The sequence below is a fragment of the Carcharodon carcharias genome, chromosome 5, assembly GCF_017639515.1.
Source record: "Carcharodon carcharias isolate sCarCar2 chromosome 5, sCarCar2.pri, whole genome shotgun sequence".
Classification (NCBI taxonomy): domain Eukaryota; kingdom Metazoa; phylum Chordata; class Chondrichthyes; order Lamniformes; family Lamnidae; genus Carcharodon; species Carcharodon carcharias.
Window position 1 is genome coordinate 6,188,591 of NC_054471.1, and position 24,424 is coordinate 6,213,014.

Sequence of the window (24,424 nt, forward strand, 5' to 3'; positions counted from 1 at the left end):
GTTCCAGGTCACTAGGGACATATTACAGACGGTTTCAGGTCACTGAGGATATGTTACTGTCGGTTACAGGTCACTGAGGGCATGTTACTGTCGGTTACAGGTCACTGGGGACATGTTACAGGCGGTTACAGGTCACTGGGGACATGTTACAGGCAGTTACAGGTCATGGGGACATGTTACAGGCAGTTACAGGTCACTGGGGACATATTACAGGCAGTTCCAGGTTGCTATGGAGTCCTCACAGGCAGTTCCAGGTTGATAGAGTCGCACACAAGTGGTCCCAGGTCACTAGGGACATATTACAGGCATTCCCAGGTTGCTATGGACTCCTGACAGGCAGTTCCAGGTTGATAGAGTCGCACACAAGTGGTTCCAGGTCACTAGGGACATATTACAGGCAGTTCCAGGTTGCTATGGACTCCTCACAGGCAGTTCAAGGTTGCTATGGACACCTCACAGGCAGTTCCAGGTTGCTAGGAACTCCTCACAGGCCATTCCAGGTTGCTATGGACTCCTCACAGGCCGTTCCAGATTGCTATTGACTCCTCACAGGCGGATCCAGGTCACTAGGGACATATTACAGGCAGTTCCAGGTTGCTATGGACTCCTCACAGGCAGTTCCATGTTAATCGAGTTGCACACAAGTGGTTTCAGGTCACTACGGGCAAGTCACAGGTGATTCCAGGTTGCTAGGAACTACTCACAGGCAGTTCCAGATTGCTATGGACTCTGGACAGGCAGTTCCATGTTGATAGAGTCACACACAAGTGGTTCCAGGTCACTAGGGACATATTACAGACGGTTTCAGGTCACTGAGGACATGTTACTGTTGGTTACAGGTCACTGAGGGCATGTTACTGTCGGTTACAGGTCACTGGGGACATGTTACAGGCGGTTACAGGTCACTGGGGACATGTTACAGGCAGTTACAGGTCATGGGGACATGTTACAGGCAGTTACAGGTCACTGGGGACATATTACAGGCAGTTCCAGGTTGCTATGGACTCCTGACAGGCAGTTCCACGTTGATAGAGTCGCACACAAGTGGTTCCAGGTCACTAGGGACATATTACAGGCAGTTCCAGGTTGCTATGGACTCCTCACAGGCAGTTCAAAGTTGCTATGGACACCTCACAGGCAGTTCCAGGTTGCTAGGAACTCCTCACAGGCCATTCCAGGTTGCTATGGACTCCTCACAGGCCGTTCCAGATTGCTATTGACTCCTCACAGGCGGATCCAGGTCACTAGGGACATATTACAGGCAGTTCCAGGTTGCTATGGACTCCTCACAGGCAGTTCCAGGTTAATAGAGTTGCACACAAGTGGTTTCAGGTCACTACGGGCAAGTCACAGGTGATTCCAGGTTGCTAGGAACTACTCACAGGCAGTTCCAGATTGCTATGGACTCTGGACAGGCAGTTCCAGGTTGATAGAGTCACACACAAGTGGTTTCAGGTCACTAGGGACATATTACAGATGGTTTCAGGTCACTGGGGACATGTTACTGTCGGTTACAGGTCACTGGGGACATGTTACAGGCGGTTACAGGTCACTGGGGACATGTTACAGGCAGTTAGAGGTCATGGGGACATGTTACAGGCAGTTACAGGTCACTGGGGACATGTTACAGGCAGTTCCATGTTGCTATGGGCTCCTGACAGGCAGTTCCAGGTTGATGGAGTCGCACACAAGTGGTTCCAGGTCACTAGGGACATATTACAGGCAGTTCCAGGTTGCTATGCACTCTTCACAGGCAGTTCCAGGTTGCTAGGAACTCCTCGCAGGCAATTCCAGGTTGCTATGGACTCCTCACAGGCCGTTCCAGATTGCTATTGACTCCTCACAGGCAGTTCCAGGTTGATAGAGTCGCACACAAGTGGCTCCAGTTCACTAGGGACATGTTACAGGCAGTTACAGGTCACTAGGGACATGTTACAGGCAGTTACAGGTCACTAGGGACATGTTACAGGTTGTTACAGGTCACTAGGGACATGTTACAGGCAGTTACAGGTCACTAAGGACATGTTACAGGCGGTTACAGGTCACTAGGGGACATGTTACAGGCGACTCCAGGTCACTGAGGACAGTCACAGGCAGCTGCAGGTTGCTATGGGATCCTTACAGGCAGTTCCAGGTCACTAGGGACATGTTACAGATGGTTCCAGTCACTAGGGACATGTTACAGGCGGTTACAGGTCACTGGGGACATGTTATAGGTGCTTAAAGCTCACTGGAGACATGTTACAGGCGGTTACAGGTCACTGGGGACATTTTCCAGGTCACTGAGGACATGTTACATGAAGTTACAGGTTGCTATGGGCTCCTTACAGGTGGTTCCAGGTCAGGGAGGACATGTTACAGGCAGTTCCAGGTCACTGGGGACATGTTACAGTTGGTTACAGGTCACTGGGGACATGTTACAGGTGGTTACAGGTCACTGGGGACATGTTACAGGCTGTTACAGGTCACTGGGGACATGTTACAGTCAGTTACAGGTTGCTATGGGCTCCTTACAGGCGGTTCCAGGTCACTAGGGACATGTTACAGGTGGTTCCAGGTCACTAGGGACATGTTACAGGTGGTTACAGGTCACTGGGGACATGTTAGAGGTGCTTATAGCTCACTGGAGACATGTTACAGGCGGTTACAGGTCACTAGCAACATATTACAGGTGGTTACTAGTCACTGGGGAGATGTTACAGGCCTTTACAGGTCACTAGGGACATGTTACTGGCAGTTACAGGTCACTAGGGACATGTTGCAGGCGGTTCCAGGTCTCTGGGAACATGTTACAGGCGGTTACAGGTCACTAGGGACATGTTACAGGCAGTTACAGTTCACTAGGGACATGTTACAGGTTGTTACAGGTCACTAGGGACATGTTACAGGCAGTTACAGGTCACTGAGGACATGTTGCAGGTTGTTCCAGGTCACTAGGGGACATGTTACAGGTGGTTCCAGGTCACTAGGGACATGTTACATGCTGTTCCAGGTCACTGAGGAAATGTTACAGGCGGTTCCAGGTCACTGGGGACATGTTACAGGCCTTTACAGGTCACTAGGGAAATGTTACTGGCAGTTACAGGTCACTAGGGACATGTTGCAGGCGGTTCCAGGTCTCTGGGAACATGTTACAGGCGGTTACAGGTCACTAGGGACATGTTACAGGCAGTTACAGTTCACTAGGGACATGTTACAGGTTGTTACAGGTCACTAGGGGACATGTTACAGGTGGTTCCAGGTCACTAGGGACATGTTACACGCTGTTCCAGGTCACTGAGGAAATGTTACAGGCGGTTCCAGGTCACTGGGGACATGTTACATACAGTTACAGGTCACCTGTAACATGTCCCCATTGACCTGGAATTGCCTGTAACATGTCACCACTGACCTGTAACCACCTGTAACTTGTCCCCAGTGACATGGAAGCACCTGTAACATGTCCCCCAGGGAGCTGTAACCACCCCTAACATGTCCCCAGTGACCTGTAACCACCTGTAATATGTCGCTAGTGACCTGTAACCACCTGTAACATGTCTCCAGTGAGCTGTCACCGCCTCTAACATGACCCCTGTGAACTGTAACCACCTGTAACATGTCCCTAGTGACCTGGAACCGCCTGCAACATGTCCCTAGTGACCTGGTACCACCTGTAACATGTCCCTAGTGACCTGGAACCCCCTGTGAGGAGTCCATAGCAACCTGTAACTGCCTGTAACATGTCCCAAGTGACCTGTAACAGCCTGTAACATGTCCCTAGTAACCTGTAACCGCCTGTAACTTGTCCCCAGTGACATGTAACCACCTGTAACATGTCCCCCAGTGACCTGTTACCGGCTGTAACATATCCCTAGTGACATGGAATCGCCAGTAACATGTCCTCAGTGACCTGGAACTGCCTGTGACATGTCCCTTGTGACATGGAACTGCCTGTAACATGTCCTCAGTGACCTGGAACCGCCTGTAACATGTCCCCTGGTGACCTGTAACCGCCTGTAACATGTCCCTAGTGACCTGTAACATGTCATCACTGACCTGTAACCTCCTGTAACATGTCCCCAGTGACCTGGAACCACCTGTAACATGTCCCCTAGTGACCTGTAACTGCCTCTAACATGTCCCTAGTGACCTGGAACCACCTGTAACATGTCCCTAATGACCTGGAACTGCCTGTAACATGTCCCCTAGTGAACTGTAACCACCTGTAACATGTCCTTAGTGACCTGTAACTGCCTGTAACATGTCCCTAGTGACCTGTAACTGCCTGTAACATGTCCCTAGTGACCTGTAACTGACGGTAACATGTCTCTAGTGACCTGTAACTGCCTGTAACATGTCCCTAGTGACCTGTACCCGCCTCTAACATGTCCCTAGTGACCTGTAACCACCTGTAAGGAGTCCATAGCAACCTGTAACTGCTTGTAACATGTCCCTAGTGACCTGTAACATGTCCCCAGTGACCTGTAACTGCCTGTAACTTGTCTCTAGCGACCTGTAACCGCAAGTAACATGTCCCTAGTGACCTGTAACCGCCTGTAACATGTCCTCAGTGACCTGGAACTGCATGTAACATGTCCCCTAGTAGCCTGTAACTGTCGGTAACATTTCCCTAGTGACATGTAACTGCCTGTAACATGTACCTTTTGACCTGTAACCACCTGTAACATGTCGCCAGTGACATGTAAACGCATCTAACATGTCCCAAGTGACCTGTAACCACCTGACACATGTCCCTAGTGACCTGGAACTGCCTGTAACATGAAACTCGTGACCTGGAACTGCATGTAACATGTCCCTAGTGACCTGCAACCGCCTGTAACATATCCCCAGTGACTTGTAACCGCCTGTAACATGTCCCCAGTGAGCTGGAACCGCCTGTAACATGTCCCCTAGTGACCTGGAACCGCCTGTAATATGTCCTCAGTGACCTGGAACTGCCTGTGACATGTCCCTTAGTGACCTGGAACCACCAGTAACATGTCCCTAGTGAGCAGCAACCGCCTGTAACATGTCCCTAGTGACAGGGAATCGCCTGTAACATGTCTCTAGTGACCTGTAACCGCCTGTAACATGCCCCTAGTGACCTGTAACCGCCTGTAACATGTCCATAGTGACCGGTAACCGCCTGTAACATGTCCCCAGTGACCTGTAACCACCTGTAACAAGTCCCAGTGACCAGTAACTGCCTGTAACCTGTCACTAGTGACTTGTCACCACCTGTAACATGTCCCCAGTGACCTGGAACCACCTGTAACATTTTCTCAGTGACCTGGGACCACCTGTAACATGTCCCCAGTGACCTGTAACCGCCTGTAACATGTCCCTAGTGACCTGGAACCGCCTGCAACATGTCCCTAGTGACCTGGAACCACCTGTAACATGTCCCTAGTGACCTGGAATCCCCCGTAAGGAGTCCATTGCAACCTGTAACCACCTGTAACATGTCCCCAGTGACCTGGAACTGCCTCTATCATGTCCTCAGTGACCTGGAACCACCTGTGATATGTCCCTAGTGACATGGAACTGCCTGTAACATGTCCTCATTGACCTGGAACCGCCTGTAACATGTCCCATAGTGACCTGTAACCACCTGTAACATGTCCTTACTGACCTGTAACTACCTGCAACTTGTCCTCAGTGACCTGCAACTACCTGTAACATGTCACTAGTGACCTGTAACATGTACCCAGTGACCTGTAACCTCCTGTAACATGTCCCCAGTGACCTGTAACTGTCTGTAACATGTCCCCACTGACCTGTAACCGCCTGTAACATGTCCTCAGTGACCTGCAACCACCTGTAACATGTCCCTAGTGACCTGGAACTGCCTGTAACTTGTCCCCTAGTGACCTGTAACTGCCTGTAACATGTCCTTAGTGACCTGTAACTGCCTGTAACATGTCCCTAGTGACTTGTAACCGCCTGTAACATGTCCCCAGTGACCTGTAACTGCCTGTAACATGTCCCTAGTCACCTGTTACAGGTGGTTACAGGTCACGAGGGACATGTTACAGGAGGTTACAGGTCACTGGGGACATGTTAGAGGTGGTTACAGCTCCCTGGGGGACATGTTACAGGTGCTTCCAGGTCAGAAGGGACATGTTACAGGCGGTTACAGGTCACTAGGGACATGTTACAGGCGGTTACAGGTCACTAGGGGACATGTTACAGGCAGTTACACGTGACTTGGAACATGTTACAGGCAGTTACAGGTCACTAGGGACATGTTACAGGCAGTTACAGGTCAGTGTGGACATGTTACAGGTGGTTCCAGGATACTAGGGACATGTTACAGGTCACGAGGGACATGTTAAAGGCAGTTACAGGTCATTGGGGACATGTTACAGGTGGTTACCGGTCACGAGGTACATGTTACAGGTGGTTACAGGTTACGAGGGACAGGTTACAGGCAGTTACAGGACACTAGGGACATGTTACAGGCTGTTACTGGTCACGAGGGACATGTTACAGGCAGTTACAGGTCATTGGGGACATGTTACATGCGGCTACAGGTCACGAGGGAAATGTTACCGGCGGTTACAGGTTATGAGGGACAGGTTACAGGCGGTTACAGGACACTAGGGACATGTTACAGGTGGTTACAGGTCACGAGGGACATGATACAGGCAGTTACAGCTCATCAGGGACATGTTACAGGCAGTTACAGGTCACAAGGGACATGTTACAGGCAGTTACAAGTCACGAGGGACATGTTACAGGTGGTTACACATGACTGGGAACATGTTACAGGCAGTTACAGGTCACAAGGGACATGTTACAGGCGGTTCCAGGTCATTGGGGACATGTTACAGGTGGTTACAGGTCACTAGGGACATGTTACAGGCGGTTACTGGTCACGAGGGATATGTTACAGGCAGTTGCAGGTCATTGGGGACATGTTACAGGCGGCTACAGGTCACGAGGGACATGTTACAGGCAGTTACAGGTTATGAGGGACAGGTTAAAGGCAGTTACAGGACACTAGGGACATGTTACAGGTGGTTACAGGTCACGAGGGACATGATACAGGCAGTTACAGGTCATTGGGTACATGTTACCGGCAGCTACATGTCACGAGGGACATGTTACAGGCAGTTACAAGTCACGAGGGACATGTTACAGGTGGTTACACGTGACTGGGAACATGTTACAGGCAGTTACATGTCACGAGGGAAATGTTACAGGCAGTTCCAGGTCATTGGGGACATGTTACAGGCAGTTACAGGTCACTAGGGACATGTTACAGGCAGTTACAGGTCACTAGGGACATGTTACAGGTGGTTACAGGTGACTGGGGACATGTTACAGGCAGTTACAAGTCACGAGGGACATGTTACAAGCAGTTCCAGGTCATTGGGGACATGTTACAGGCAGTTACAGGTCACAAGGGACATGTTACAGGTGGTTACAGGTGACTGAGGACATGTTACAGGCGATTACAGGTCATGGGGACATGTTACAGGCAGTTACAGGTCACAAGGGACATGTTACAGGCGGTTACAGGTGACTGGGGACATGTTACAGGCAATTACAAGTCACAAGGTACGTTACAGGCGGTTACAGGTCATGGGGACATGTTACAGGCAGTTAAAGGTCACTAGGGACATGTTACAGGTGGTTACAGGTCACGAGGGACATGATACAGGCGGTTCCAGGTCACTGGGGACATGTTACAGGCGGTTAAAGGTCACTAGGGACATGTTACAGGCGGTTCCAGGTCATTGGGGACATGTTACAGGCGGTTAAAGGTCACTAGGGACATGTTACAGGCGGTTCCAGGTCATTGGGGACATGTTACAGGTGGTTACAAGTCACGAGGTACATGTTACAGGTGGTTACTGGTCACTGGGGACATGTTACAGGTGGTAACAGGTCACAAGGGACATGTTACAGGCGGTTACAGGTGACTGGGGACATGTTACAGGTGGTTACTGGTCACGAGGGACATGTTACAGGCGGTTCCCGGTTGCTAGGAGCCCGTTTGAACGAACTTCCGGTTGAAGCTGCTTCCGCTTCCGGTGTAATTCAGGAATCCACCGTCTTCCTTTGGATCCGGCCCGCAGCAGAAAGTGAAGGTGAGAACCCGACAGTGCGGGGCTCCCGCGGCACCGACCCCGACCCCCACCCCCACCCGCCCCCACGACAGTGCAGCACTCCCTCAGTACTGACCCTCTGACAGTGCGGCACTCCCTCAGTACTGACCCTCTGACAGTGCGGCACTCCCTCAGTACTGACCCTCTGACAGTGCAGCACTCCCTCAGTACTGACCCTCTGACAGTGCGGCACTCCCTCAGTACTGACCCTCTGACAGTGCGGCACTCCCTCAGTACTGACCCTCTGACAGTGCAGCACTCCCTCAGTACTGACCCTCTGACAGTACAGCACTCCCTCAGTACTCACCCTCTGACAGTGCAGCACTCCCTCAGTATTGACCCTCTGACAGTGCAGCACTCACTCAGTACTGACCCTCTGACAGTGCAGCACTACCTCAGTACTGACCCTCTGACAGTGCAGCACTACCTCAGTACTGACCCTCTGACAGTGCAGCACTACCTCAGTACTGATCCTCTGACAGTGCAGCATTCCCTCAGTACTGACCCTCTGACAGTGCAGCACTCTCTCAGTACTGACCATCTGACAGTGCAGCACTCTCTCAGTACTGACCCTCTGACAGTGCAGCACTCCCTCAGTACTGACCCTCTGACAGTGCAGCACTCCCTCAGTACTGACCCTCTGACAGTGCGGCACTCCCTCAGCACTGACCCTCTGACAGTGCAGCACTCCCTCAGTACTGACCCTCCCACAGTGCAGCACTCCCTCAGTACTGACCCTCTGACAGTGCAGCACTCCCTCAGTACTGACACTCTGACAGTGCAGCACTCCCTCAGTACTGACCCTCTGACAGTGCAGCACTCCCTCAGTACTGACCCTCTGACAGTGCAGCACTCCCTCAGTACTGACCCTCTGACAGTGCCGCACTCCCTCAGTACTGACCCTCTGACAGTGCCGCACTCCCTCAGTACCGACCCTCTGACAGTGCAGCACTCCCTCAGTACAGAGGGTCTGACAGTGCAGCACTCCCTCAGTACTGACCCTCTGACAGTGCAGCACTCCCTCAGTACTGACCTTCTGACAGTACAGCACTCCCTCAGTACTGACCCTAGGACAGTGCAGCACTCCCTCAGTACTGACCCTCTGACAGTGCAGCACTCCCTCAGTACTGACCCTCTGACAGTGCAGCACTCCCTCAGTACTGACCCTCTGACAGTGCAGCTCTCCCTCAGTACTGTCCCTCTGACAGTGCAGCACTCCCTCAGTACTGACCCTCTGACAGTGCAGCACTCCCTCAGTACTGACCCTCTGACAGTGCAGCACTCCCTCAGTACTGACCCTCTGACAGTGCCGCACTCCCTCAGTACTGACCCTCTGACAGTGCAGCACTCCCTCAGTACTGACCCTCTGACAGTGCCGCACTCCCTCAGTACTGACCCTCTGACAGTGCCGCACTCCCTCAGTACTGACCCTCTGACAGTGCCGCGCTCCCTCAGTACTGACCCTCTGACAGTGCCGCGCTCCCTCAGTACTGACCCTCTGACAGTGCCGCGCTCCCTCAGTACTGACCCTCTGACAGTGCCGCACTCCCTCAGTACTGACCCTCTGACAGTGCCGCACTCCCTCAGTACTGACCCTCTGACAGTGCCGCACTCCCTCAGTACTGACCCTCTGACAGTGCCGCACTCCCTCAGTACTGACCCTCTGACAGTGCAGCACTCCCTCAGTACTGACCCTCTGACAGTGCAGCACTCCCTCAGTACTGACCCTCTGACAGTGCAGCACTCCCTCAGTACTGTTGTCAGTGTTGCTGTGTCTTGGCAGAGTGATGGGGAAGGAATTCGGTCTGATTCATTGACCATGAGCCCCACTACCCCCTCCCCTAGCTGCTCGCTGAAGGTTTGCCTTTGTCCCTCAGGTGATGGCACTGGTCAGCAGGAAGGCTACTCGCTCCAGGGAAGAGCTGATGCTGACAGCAGAGCAGGGAGAAGGTTCGGAGATGGCAGATCGTAGCTGGGTGGAAGCAGCGGTGAAGACGCGACATGAGACAGGCGATCCGGAGAGTGGACCAGCAGATAGTGAGAGCTCTGACCCAGATGGTGGGAGCAGTCCCACGGGGAGTGATGACTCAGACACCAGCACTTCAGTCGAAGATGATCAGGCGACTCACTCCATGAAGCAAGGTGACCAGCAGGTTTCCTCAATTGCTAATGCCAAGGTCCGGCCGGCTAACCATGTCCGTTCACCACAACGTCCATTCAGCCCATTGAAAGCAGACTGATGGGTGCCCTGATCGAGATTCTCACCGTTAACAAAGGATTTGCTTAGGTGGATAGAATCATGGAATGGTTACAACACAGGAGACCCTTCAGCCTGTTGTGCCTGTCCTGGCCCCCCACCCCCGAAGGAGCTATTCACCTCCTGCCCCTTCCCCCGTCTCTTCCCTGCAGCCCTGCAAATGTTTCCTTTTGAGATAACGTTCCAATCCCCTCCGGAAACCTGGATTGAATCTGGCCACACCATGCCCTGAGGTCGCTCATTCCCATAACCACCCACTGCGTGGAAACGCTGCTCCTCATCTCTCCACTGCTTCTTCTGCCAATCATCGGAAATCTGTTCCCTCTGGTTCTCGATCCTGTCACAAGTAAGGTCAGCTCCTCCCTACCCACTCTATCCAGACCCCTGATGACTCTGAACATCTCCATCGAATCTCCTCAACCTTCTCTTCTCTAAGGAGAAGAGTCTGGAAAGATCTAAGGGGAAATTGGCTGAATGTGAGGGAGAAAGGATACGTGGATAGGGTGAGATGAGGGGTGTGGGTGTAGACTCGTGTGATGTAGGGGACCATTGATGAAGGCCCTGTCTCACTGTTCAGCTACATAGTCACAGTGAGGGGTTTCTGCTGGTCAGTGTACAGCAGAGTTAGACAGGAGGTGAGGGAAACTCCTCAGTGCTGGAAAGCTTCAGGACTTCTAGGTCTCATGCCCCAAATTCCTGAAGTTCCCTGCCCTGAAATGTTATCCCAGCCTGAGCTGGGTCAATCCTCCTTGTTGTGAGGCCATTTCATTTCAGAGGGGAAGGAGCTGGGACTCAGTGTCTCTGGACTGCTCAGCCCAACACCAGCCAGTATCAACACTGCTCCCCCCCCCGCCCCCATCTCCACGCACCCCCCCCCACCCCCCGCATCTCCACCCCCCCCATCTCCACCACCCCCCCCATCTCCACCCCACCCATCTCCCCCAACCCCCATCTACACCACCCCACCATCTCCACCCCCCACCATCTCCACCCCCCACCATCTCCACCCCCCACCATCTCCACCCCCCACCATCTCCACCCCCCACCATCTCCACCCCCCACCATCTCCACCCCCCACCATCTCCACCCCCCACCATCTCCACCCCCCACCATCTCCACCCCCCACCATCTCCACCCCACCCATCTCCACCCCCCCCATCTCCACCCCCCACCATCTCCACCCCCCCCCATCTCCACCACCCACCATCTCCACCCCCCCCATCTCCAACCCCCACCATCTCCACCACCCCCATCTCCCCCACCCCCATCTCCCCCACCCCCCATCTCCACCCCCCACCATCTCCACCCCCCCCCATCTCCCCCACCCCCCAACTCCCCCACCCCCCATCTCCACCAGCCCCCATCTCCACCCCCCCCCATCTCCACCACCCCCCATCTCCCCCACCCCCCAACTCCCCCACCCCCCATCTCCACCACCCCCCATCTCCACCACCCCCCCCATCTCCACCACCCCCCATCTCCCCCACCCCCCAACTCCCCCACCCCCCATCTCCACCACCCCCCCCATCTCCACCACCCCCCACCATCTCCACCCCCCGCATCTCCACCCCCCACCATCTCCACCACCCCCCATCTCCACCCCCCCCATCTCCACCACCCCCCATCTCCACCCCCCCCATCTCCACCCCCCACCATCTCCACCCCCCCCATCTCCACCCCCCACCATCTCCACCCCCCCCATCTCCACCACCCCCCATCTCCCCCACCCCCATCTCCACCCCCCACCATCTCCACCCCCCACCATCTCCACCCCCCCCATCTCCACCCTCCCCATCTCCACCCTCCCCATCTCCACCCCCCGCATCTCCACCCCCCACCATCTCCACCACCCCCCATCTCCACCCCCCACCATCTCCACCCCCCCCATCTCCAACCCCCACCATCTCCACCCCCCCATCTCCAACCCCCACCATCTCCACCCCCCCATCTCCAACCCCCACCATCTCCACCCCCCCATCTCCACCCTCCCCATCTCCACCCCACCATCTCCACCCCCCACCATCTCCACCCCCCGCATCTCCACCCCCCACCATCTCCACCACCCCCCATCTCCACCCCCCCCATCTCCACCACCCCCCATCTCCACCCCCCCCATCTCCACCCCCCCCATCTCCACCCCCCACCATCTCCACCCCCCCCATCTCCACCCCCCACCATCTCCACCCCCCCCATCTCCACCACCCCCCATCTCCCCCACCCCCCATCTCCACCCCCCACCATCTCCACCCCCCCCATCTCCACCCCCCCCATCTCCACCACCCACCATCTCCACCCCACCATCTCCACCCCCCACCATCTCCACCCCCCACCATCTCCACCCCCCACCATCTCCACCCCACCCATCTCCACCCCCCACCATCTCCACCCCCCACCATCTCCACCCCCCCCATCTCCACCCTCCCCATCTCCACCCCCCACCATCTCCACCCCCCACCATCTCCACCCCCCCATCTCCAACCCCCACCATCTCCACCCCCCCACCATCTCCACCCCCCACCATCTCCACCCCCCCATCTCCACCCCCCCCCATCTCCACCCCCCCATCTCCACCCCCCCCCATCTCCACCCCCCCCATCTCCACCCCCCCCCATCTCCACCCCCCACCCCCCATCTCCACCCCCCCCATCTCCACCCCCCCATCTCCACCACCCCCCATCTCCACCCCCCCCCATCTCCACCCCCCCATCTCCACCCCCCCATCTCCACCCCCCCCCATCTCCACCACCCCCCATCTCCACCCCCCCCATCTACACCACCCCCCATCTCCACCCCCCCCATCTCCACCCCCCACCATCTCCACCCCCCACCATCTCCACCCCCCACCATCTCCAACCCCCACCATCTCCACCCCCCACCATCTCCACCCCCCCCATCTCCAACCCCCACCATCTCCACCCCCCACCATCTCCACCCCCCCCATCTCCACCCCCCCCCATCTCCACCACCCCACCATCTCCACCACCCCCCCCATCTCCACCCCCCACCATCTCCACCCCCCCCATCTCCAACCCCCACCATCTCCACCCCCCCCATCTCCCCCACCCCCCATCTCCACCCCCCACCATCTCCAACCCCCACCATCTCCACCCCCCACCATCTCCACCCCCCCCATCTCCACCCCCCACCATCTCCACCCCCCACCACTCTCCCCTGCCCCCATCTCCACCCCCCACCATCTCCACCCCCCACCATCTCCACCCCCCACCATCTCCACCCCCCACCACTCTCCCCTGCCCCCATCTCCAACCCCCACCATCTCCACCCCCCCCATCTCCCCCACCCCCCACCATCTCCACCCCCCCCCATCTCCACCCCCCCCATCTCCACCCCCCCCATCTCCAACCCCCCCATCTCCACCCCCCCATCTCCACCACCCCCCCCCATCTCCACCCCCCCCCATCTCCACCACCCCATCTCCACCCCCCCCATCTACACCCCCCCCATCTCCCCCAACCCCCATCTCCACCCCCCACCATCTCCACCCCCCACCATCTCCACCCCCCACCATCTCCACCCCCCACCATCTCCACCCCCCACCATCTCCACCCCCCACCATCTCCACCCCCCCCATCTCCACCCCCCCCATCTCCACCCCCCCCATCTCCACCCCACCCATCTCCCCCAACCCCCATCTACAACCACCCCACCATCTCCACCCCCCCCATCTCCCCCACCCCCCAACTCCCCCACCCCCCACCATCTCCACCCCCCACCATCTCCACCCCCCCCATCTCCACCCCCCCCATCTCCACCCCCCCATCTCCACCCCCCCATCTCCACCCCCCCATCTCCACCCCCCCATCTCCACCCCCCCCATCTCCACCCCCCACCATCTCCACCCCCCCCATCTCCACCCCCCCCATCTCCACCCCCCCATCTCCACCCCCCCATCTCCACCCCCCCATCTCCACCCCCCCATCTCCACCCCCCCATCTCCACCCCCCCATCTCCACCCCCCCCATCTCCACCCCCCACCATCTCCCCCACCCCCCATCTCCACCCCCCCATCTCCACCCCCCCATCTCCACCCCCCCCATCTCCACCCCCCACCATCTCCACCCCCCACCATCTCCACCCCCCACCATCTCCACCCCCCCCCATCTCCACCCCCCACCATCTCTACCCCCCACCATCTCCACCCCCCACCATCTCCACCCCCCACCATCTCCAACCCCCACCATCTCCACCCCCCCACCATCTCCACCCCCCCCATCTCCACCCCCCACCATCTCCACCCCCCCCCATCTCCACCCCACCATCTCCACCCCCCCCCATCTCCACCCCCCCCCATCTCCACCCCCCACCATCTCCACCCCCCACCATCTCCACCCCCCCCATCTCCACCCCCCCCCATCTCCACCCCCCACCATCTCCACCCCCCACCATCTCCGCCCCCCACCATCTCCACCCCCCCCATCTCCACCCCCCCCATCTCCACCCCCCACCATCTCCACCCCCCACCATCTCCACCCCCCCCCATCTCCTCCCCCCACCATCTCCCCCACCCCCCATCTCCACCCCCCACCATCTCCACCCCCCACCATCTCCACCCCCCACCATCTCCACCCCCCACCATCTCCACCCCCCACCATCTCCACCCCCCACCATCTCCACCCCCCACCATCTCCACCCCCACCCCCCATCTCCACCCCCCCCATCTGCACCCCCCCATCTCCAACCCCCGCATCTCCACCCCCCCCATCTCCACCACCCCCCATCTCCACCCCCCCCCATCTCCACCCCCCATCTCCACCACCCCCCATCTCCACCCCCCCATCTCCACCCCCCCATCTCCACCCCCCCATCTCCACCCCCCCCATCTCCACCCCCCCATCTCCAACCCCCACCATCTCCACCCCACCCATCTCCACCCCCCCCCCATCTCCACCACCCCCCATCTCCACCCCACCCATCTCCCCCAACCCCCATCTCCACTCCCCACCATCTCCACCCCCCACCATCTCCACCCCCCCCATCTCCACCCCCCCCATCTCCACCCCCCACCATCTCCACCCCCCACCATCTCCACCAGCCCCCCCATCTCCACCCCCCCATCTCCACCCCCCCATCTCCACCCCCCCCATCTCCACCCCCCCCATCTCCACCCCCCCCATCTCCACCCCCCCCCATCTCCACCCCCCACCATCTCCACCCCCCACCATCTCCACCCCCCCATCTCCACCCCCCCATCTCCACCCCCCCCATCTCCACCCCCCCCATCTCCACCCCCCCATCTCCAACCCCCACCATCTCCACCCCACCCATCTCCCCCAACCCCCATCTACACCACCCACCATCTCCACCCCCCCCCATCTCCACCCCCCACCATCTCCACCCCCCACCATCTCCACCACCCCCCATCTCCACCCCCCACCATCTCCACCAGCCCCCCCATCTCCACTCCCCACCATCTCCACCACCCACCATCTCCACCCCCCCCATCTCCACCCCCCACCATCTCCACCCCCCACCATCTCCACCAGCCCCCCCATCTCCACCCCCCCATCTCCACCCCCCCATCTCCACCCCCCCCATCTCCACCCCCCCCATCTCCACCCCCCCCATCTCCACCCCCCCCCATCTCCACCCCCCACCATCTCCACCCCCCACCATCTCCACCCCCCCATCTCCACCCCCCCATCTCCACCCCCCCCATCTCCACCCCCCCCATCTCCACCCCCCCATCTCCAACCCCCACCATCTCCACCCCACCCATCTCCCCCAACCCCCATCTACACCACCCACCATCTCCACCCCCCCCCATCTCCACCCCCCACCATCTCCACCCCCCACCATCTCCACCACCCCCCATCTCCACCCCCCACCATCTCCACCAGCCCCCCCATCTCCACTCCCCACCATCTCCACCACCCACCATCTCCACCCCCCCCCATCTCCACCCCCCACCATCTCCACCCCCCACCATCTCCACCAGCCCCCCCATCTCCACCCCCCACCATCTCCACCAGCCCCCCCATCTCCACTCCCCACCATCTCCACCCCCCACCATCTCCACCCCCCCCATCTCCCCCACCCCCCATCTCCACCCCCCCATCTCCACCCCCCACCATCTCCACCCCCCCGCATCTCCACCACCCCCCATCTCCACCCCCCCCGCCCCCATCTCCCCCCCCACCACTCTCCCCCACCCCCATCTCTCCCCCCCCACCACTCTCCCCCCCCACCACTCTCCCCCCCACCACCACTCTCCCCCCCCACCACCACTCTCCCCCCCACCACCACTCTCCCCCCCCACCACCACTCTCCCCCCCACCACCACTCTCCCCCCCACCACCACTCTCCCCCCCCCACCACTCTCCCCCACCCCACCACTCTCCCCCCCCACCACCACTCTCCCCCCCCACCACCACTCTCCCCCCCCACCACCACTCTCCCCCCCACCACCACTCTCCCCCCCACCACCACTCTCCCCCCCCACCACTCTCCCCCACCCCCACTCTCCCCCACCCCACCACTCTCCCCCCCCACCACCACTCTCCCCCCCCACCACCACTCTCCCCCCCCACCACCACTCTCCCCCCCCACCACTCTCCCCCACCCCCACTCTCCCCCACCCCACCACTCTCCCCCCCCACCACCACTCTCCCCCCCCACCACCACTCTCCCCCCCCACCACCACTCTCCCCCCCACCACCACTCTCCCCCCCCACCACTCTCCCCCACCCCCACTCTCCCCCCCACCCACCACTCTCCCCCCCCACCCCCACTCTCCCCCCCACCACCACTCTCCCCCCCACCACTCTCCCCCCCCACCACTCTCCCCCCCCCACCACTCTCCCCCCCACCACCACTCTCCCCCCACCCCACCACTCTCCCCCCCCACCACCACTCTCCCCCCCCACCACTCTCCCCCCCCACCACTCTCCCCCCCCACCACTCTCCCCCCCACCACTCTCCCCCCCCCACCACCACTCTCCCCCCCACCACCACTCTCCCCCCCCACCACTCTCCCCCACCCCCACTCTCCCCCACCCCACCACTCTCCCCCCCCACCACCACTCTCCCCCCCCACCACCACTCTCCCCCCCACCACCACTCTCCCCCCCCACCACTCTCCCCCCCCACCACTCTCCCCCCCACCACCACTCTCCCCCCCCACCACTCTCCCCCCCCACCACTCTCCCCCCCCACCACTCTCCCCCCCACCACTCTCCCCCCCCACCACTCTCCCCCCCCACCACTCTCCCCCCCCACCACTCTCCCCCACCCCCATCTCTCCCCCACCCCCCCACTCTCCCCCCCCACCACACCCACTCTCCCCCCCCACCACACCCACTCTCCCCCCCACCACACACACTCTCCCCCCCCCACCACACCCACTCTCCCCTCCAACACCCACTCTCCCCCCCACCACCACTCTCCCCCCCCACCACTCTCCCCCCCCCCACCACTCTCCCCCCCCACCACTCTCCCCCCCCACCACTCTCCCCCCCCCCACCACTCTCCCCCCCCACCACCACTCTCCCCCCCCCACCACCACTCTCCCCCCCACCACCACTCTCCCCCCCCACCACTCTCCCCCCCCACCACTCTCCCACCCCCCACCACTCTCCCCCCCCACCACTCTCCCCCCCCCAATCTCCCCCACTCCCACCACTCTCCCCCCCACCACCACTTTCCCCACCCCCCGCTCTCTCTCTCCCTCCCCACCCCCCGCTCTCTCTCTCCCTCCCCACCCCCCTGCTCCCTCCCTCCCCACCCCTGCTCTCTCTCTCCCTCCCCACCCCCGCTCTCTCTCTCCCTCCCCACCCCCGTCTCTCTCCCTCCCCACCCCCCGCTCTCTCTCTCCCTCCCCACCCCCCGCTCTCTCTCTCCCTCCCCACCCCCGCTCTCTCTCTCTCCCTCCCCACCCCCGCTCTCTCTCTCCCTCCCCACCCCCCGCTCTCTCTCTCACTCCCCCCCCCCCCCTCTCTCACTCCCTCCCCACCCCCCGCTCTCTCTCCCTCCCCACCCCCCGCTCTCTCTCTCCCTCCCCAGCTCTCTCCCTCCCTCCCCACCCCCGCTCTCTCTCTCCCTCCCCACTCCCGCCTCTCTCCCTCCCCACCCCCGTCTCTCTCCCTCCCCACCCCCGTCTCTCTCCCTCCCCACCCCCGTCTCTCTCCCTCCCCACCCCCGTCTCTCTCCCTCCCCACCCCCGTCTCCCTCCCTCCCCACCCCCGTCTCCCTCCCTCCCCACCCCCGTCTCTCTCCCTCCCCACCCCAGTCTCCCTCCCTCCCCACCCCCCGCTCTCTCCCTCCCTCCCCACCCCCCGCTCTCTCCCTCCCTCCCCACCCCCCGCTCTCTCCCTCCCTCCCCACCCCCCGCTCTCTCCCTCCCTCCCCACCCCCCCGCTCTCTCTCTCCCTCCCCACCCCCCGCTCTCTCTCTCCCTCCCCCGCTCTCTCTCTCTCTCTCTCTCTCTCTCTGTTCCCATCTCTCCCCTATGCTTTTAAGGACAAGTGAAATGTGACTCTTTGAGCTCGCTTTTGACTGCCTGTTTGAATATCTCCTCCTGTGTCTCGGACGAATTTTGTCTGATATTTGTTCCTGTGCTGCACATGAGGATGAACGACAGTGTTAACGGCGAGTTATGTAAATTGGTTTAGTGCATTGAGATTACCGGGTGTCAGTCAAACCTTCCCCCGTCTTCTCTCAGCTTTTCCTGTTTAACTTTACAGCTGCTTCTCCCTGAGTCAGTCTGCTTGAAATTCTCCTGGAGAGAGAGAGCGGAGATTGTCCGCACCACCACCCCCCGCACCACCCCCCCGCCCCTCCCCCTGTATTATTGGCGATTTGAAAGTGTTCAGACTCATGGAATCTCTGTGTCTCCCTCTAGAACTTTCCACACTCTCCTTCGAGGAGCTTCAAGAGCTGCAGAGAAAAGTCGGTCTCAAAGTTTACAACCAGGTGGCACACGGCACAGGGACAGGGGCAAAGGGAGAGAAACGGAACCGGCCCAACAAGAACAGGTAGGACAGCTCCCCCCCCGGGGGTAAAACTGAACAGGTAGGACAGCTCCCCCCCTGGGGGTAAAACTGAACAGGTAGGACAGCTCCCCCCTGGGGGTAAAACTGAACAGGTAGAGCTGCTCCCCCCTGGGGGTAAAACTGAACAGGTAGAGCTGCTCCCCCCTGGGGGTAAAACTGAACAGGTAGAGCTGGTCCCCCCTCGGGGTAAAACTGAACACGTAGGACATCATCTTCTCAATATCTACCCTGCCAAGCCCCCTCAGAATCTTGTACATTTCAAGAAGATCACCCCTCATTCTTCTAAACTCTAATGAATAAAGCCCTAACCTGTTTAGCTGTTCTTGATAAGTCAAGAGTTAAGTTAATAACTTTATAAGTTCAGTGTGTCTCCTGCCCATCCTCCCGATGTTTATGTGGCGTTTGGTTTAATCTCCACCTTCCTGGTAAATGTTAATCCCCCTCGTCTTCCTTCCAGGCCCATCGAGATGTCGACCAAACAGCCTGTGCCATATCTGCGCAAGGTGATCCCTGTGAAGAAACGGGTGAGTGTGGGACTAGACCACTGGCAGAGGCTGGCATGGGTGCAGTTCAGTGCTGGGGATGGGGAGGGCGATTCAGACTGTGGACCCTCAGTGTTGGGGATGGTGGGGGAGGTGGATTCAGACTGTGGACCCTCGGTTTTGGGGATGGGGGAGGGGGATTCAGACTGTGGACCCTCGGTGATGCGGATGGTCGGGTGGGATACAGACTGTGGACCTTCGGTGTCGGGAATGGGGAGGGGATTCAGACTGTGGACCCTCAGTGTTGAGGATGGTGGGGGGGTGGATTCAGACTGTGGACCCTCAGTGTTGGGGACGGGGGAGGAGGATTCAGACTGTGGACCCTCAGTGTTGGGGATGGGGAAGGGGATTCAGACTGTGGACCCTCGGTGATGGGTAGGGGGATTCAGACTGTGGACCCTCAGTGTTGGGGATGGGGAGGGGGATTCAGACTGTGGACCCTCGGTGATGGGGAGTGGGATTCAGACTGTGGACCCTCAGTGTTGGGGATGGTGGGGAGGGGGATTCAGACTGTGGACCCTCAGTGTTGGGGATGGGGAGGGGGATTCAGACTGTGGACCCTCGGTGATGGGGAGGGGGATTCAGACTGTGGACCCTCGGTGATGGGGAGTGGGATTCAGACTGTGGACCCTCAGTGTTGGGGATGGTGGGGAGGGGGATTCAGACTGTGGACCCTCAGTGTTGGGGATGGGGAGGGGGATTCAGACTGTGGACCCTCGGTGATGGGGAGGGGGATTCAGACTGTGGACCCTCAGTGTTGGGATTGGGGGGGTTTCACACTGTGGACCCTCAGTGTTGGGGATGGTGGGGAGGGGGATTCAGACTGTGGACCCTCAGTGTTGGGGACGGGGAGGGGGATTCAGACTGTGGACCCTCAGTGTTGGGGATGGGGAGGGGGTTTCAGACTGTGGACCCTCGGTGATGGGGAGGGGGATTCAGACTGTGGACCCTCGGTGATGGGGAGGGGGATTCAGACTGTGGACCCTCGGTGTTGGGGATGGGGGAGGGGGTTTCAGAATGTGGACCCTCAGTGTTGGGATTGGGGGGGTTTCAGACTGTGGACCCTCAGTGTTGGGGACAGGGGAGGGGGATTCAGACTGTGGACCCTCGGTGTTGGGGACAGTGGGGGGGGGATTCAGACTGTGGACCCTCGGTGTTGGGGATGGTGGGGAGGGGGATTCAGACTGTGGACCCTCAGTGTTGGGGAAGGGAAGGGGGATTCAGACTGTGGACCCTCAGTGTTGGGGATGGGGAGGGGGATTCAGACTGTGGACCCTCAGTGTTGGGAATGGTGGGGAAGAGGATTCAGACTGTGGACCCCCGGTGATGGGGAGGGGGATTCAGACTGTGGACCCTCGGTGATGGGGAGGGGGATTCAGACTGTGGACCCTCGGTGATGGGGAGGGGGATTCAGACTGTGGACCCTCGGTGATGGGGAGGGGGATTCAGACTATGGACCCTCGGTGATGGGGAGGGGGATTCAGACTGTGGACCCTCGGTGATGGGGAGGGGGATTCAGACTGTGGACCCTCAGTATTGGGATTGGGGGGGTTTCAGACTGTGGACCCTCAGTGTTGGGGATGGTGGGGTTTCAGACTGTGGACCCTCAGTGTTGGGATTGGGGGGGGGGTTTCAGACTGTGGACCCTCGGTGTTGGGATTGGGCGGGTTTCAGACTGTGGACCCTCAGTGTTGGGGATGGTGGGGTTTCAGACTGTGGACCCTCAGTGTTGGGGATGGTGGGGTTTCAGACTGTGGACCCTCAGTGTTGGGATTGGGGGGGTTTCAGACTGTGGACACTCAGTGTTGGGATTGGGGGGGGGTTTTCAGTCTGTGGACCCTCGGTGTTGGGGATTGTGTTTTGATGATGGTGGGGGTCTGCAGTCTCTTGGCCGTTGATACCGGTTTCTCTCTTCGTTGTGTTTCTCTGCAGCTGGTGAGAGACCCTCGGTTTGATGACCTGTCCGGGGAGTACAAGCCTGATATCTACGATAACACCTACTCTTTCCTCAATGATGTCAGGAACAAGGAGAAACAGGTCAGTCAGCGGCTGGATGGATGGTTCCTGACTGAGGGCCGTGAATGGAGCCTGCAGCAGGGAGTTGGTATCGGGGGTGGGGGGGGGTCCTAGCGGGGTCGGGATTCCAGGGAGGGGTTCCTAGCGGGGTCGGGATTCCAGGGAGGGGTTCCTAGCGGGGTCGGGATTCCAGGGAGGGGTTCCTAGCGGGGTCGGGATTCCAGGGAGGGGTTCCTAGCGGGGTCGGGATTCCAGGGAGGGGTTCCTAGCGGGGTCGGGATTCCAGGGAGGGGTACCTAGCGGGGTCGGGATTCCAGGGAGGGGTTCCTAGCGGGGTCGGGATTCCAGGGAGGGGTTCCTAGCGGGGTTGGGATTCCTGCCCACTCTATGCTCTGCTGTTGAGCCAGGGACAGGGTGTCAAGCTTGTGGCCCAGCCCAGCCCAGCCACCTGCTGTGTCTGGCTCGGTTTATTCAGCTGTGGACACCATCACACTCCTTCCTGTAACGTGTCAGCAGGAGGCGCTGATGGGCTGTCCCCTTGCCCAGTGTTTCACTGCGTCGTGTTCAGTACTGGAATCCCAGTCAGGAGGTTAGGGAGCTGCTTCACTCTCTGTTCTGTTTCTCTCTCCCACCTACAGGTTATTCTGAAGAAGTTGAAAAAGGCCAAGAACCAAAACCTGAGGGAGAAATTAGAGAGTTTACTCCAGAGGATGGTAGGTGGATGGGCAAGAGGTGCGGGGGAGACACGGTGTGGATAGATAGAGGGGGAGACGCTGTGTCTGTGGGGGGCGGGGGGAGAGTAGAGGGAGCTTTACTCTGTATCTAACCGCGTGCTGTACCTGTCCTGGGAGTGTTTGATGGGGACAGTGTAGAGGGAGATTTACTCTGTATCTAATCCCGTGCTGTATCTGTCCTGGGAGTGTTTGATGGGGACACTGTAGAGGGAACTTTACTCTGTATCTAACCCCGTGCTGTACCTGTCCTGGGAGTGTTTGATGTGGACGGTGTAGAGGGAGCTTTACTCTGTATCTAACCCCGTGCTGTACCTGTCCTGGGAGTGTTTGATGGGGACAGTGTAGAGGCAGCTTTACTCTGTATCTAACCCCGTGCTGTATCTGTCCTGGGAGTGTTTGATGGGGACAGTGTAGAGGGAGATTTACTCTGTATCTAACCCCGTGCTGTACCTGTCCTGGGAGTGTTTGATGGGGACAGTGTAGAGGGAGCTTTACTCTGTATCTAACCCCGTGCTGTACCTGTCCTGGGAGTGTTTGATGGGGACAGTGTAGAAGGAGATTTACTCTGTATCTAACCCCGTGCTGTACCTGTCCTGGGAGTGTTTGATGGGGACGGTGTAGAGGGAGATTTACTCTGTATCTAACCCCGTGCTGTACCTGTCCTGGGAGTGTTTGATGGGGACAGTGTAGAGGGAGCTTTACTCTGTATCTAACCCCGTGCTGTACCTGTCCTGGGAGTGTTTGATGGGGACAGTGTAGAGGGAGATTTACTCTGTATCTAATCCCGTGCTGTACCTGTCCTGGGAGTGTTTGATGGGGACAGTGTAGAGGGAGCTTTACTCTGTATCTAACCCCGTGCTGTACCTGTCCTGGGAGTGTTTGATGGGGACAGTGTAGAGGGAACTTTACTCTGTATCTAACCCCGTGCTGTACCTGTCCTGGGAGTGTTTGATGGGGACAGTGTAGAGGGAGCTTTACTCTGTATCTAACCCCGTGCTGTACCTGTCCTGGGAGTGTTTGATGGGGACAGTGTAGAGAGAGCTTTACTCTGTATCTAACCCCGTGCTGTACCTGTCCTGGGAGTGTTTGATGGGGACGGTGTAGAGGGGGATTTACTCTGTATCTAACCCCGTGCTGTACCTGTCCTGGGAGTGTTTGATGGGGACAGTGTAGAGGGAGCTTTACTCTGTATCTAACCCCGTGCTGTACCTGTCCTGGGAGTGTTTGATGGGGACAGTGTAGAGGGAGCTTTACTCTGTATCTAACCCCGTGCTGTACCTGTCCTGGGAGTGTTTGATGGGGACAGTGTAGAGGGAGCTTTACTCTGTATCTAACCCCGTGCTGTACCTGTCCTGGGAGTGTTTGATGGGGACAGTGTAGAGGGAGATTTACTCTGTATCTAACCCCGTGCTGTACCTGTTCTGGGAGTGTTTGATGGGGACAGTGTAGAGGGAGATTTACTCTGTATCTAACCCCGTGCTGTATCTGTTCTGGGAGTGTTTGATGGGGACAGTGTAGAGAGAGCTTTACTCTGTATCTAACCCCGTGCTGTACCTGTCCTGGGAGTGTTTGATGGGGACACTGTAGAGGGAGCTTTACTCTGTATCTAACCCCGTGCTGTACCTGTCCTGGGAGTGTTTGATGGGGACACTGTAGAGGGAGCTTTACTCTGTATCTAACCCCGTGCTGTACCTGTCCTGGGAGTGTTTGATGGGGACAGTGTAGAGGGAGCTTTACTCTGTATCTAACCCCGTGCTGTACCTGTCCTGGGAGT

At 58.9% G+C, this 24,424-nt stretch overlaps 1 protein-coding gene across 1 annotated transcript in view; it reads left to right on the forward strand.

Moving 5' to 3' along the window:
- The first annotated feature begins 7,987 nt into the window (after positions 1-7,987).
- The window catches only part of rrp36 (ribosomal RNA processing 36), a 186,360-nt gene continuing 169,923 nt past the window's right edge, over positions 7,988-24,424 (forward strand). The window contains exons 1-6 of the mRNA XM_041188149.1: positions 7,988-8,075; positions 9,971-10,235; positions 19,208-19,340; positions 19,816-19,882; positions 21,833-21,937; positions 22,555-22,629. Of these exons, the coding sequence (XP_041044083.1) occupies positions 9,974-10,235; positions 19,208-19,340; positions 19,816-19,882; positions 21,833-21,937; positions 22,555-22,629 (642 nt within the window). The 5' untranslated portion in view covers positions 7,988-8,075; positions 9,971-9,973. The remainder of the gene's footprint in view (positions 8,076-9,970; positions 10,236-19,207; positions 19,341-19,815; positions 19,883-21,832; positions 21,938-22,554; positions 22,630-24,424) is intronic.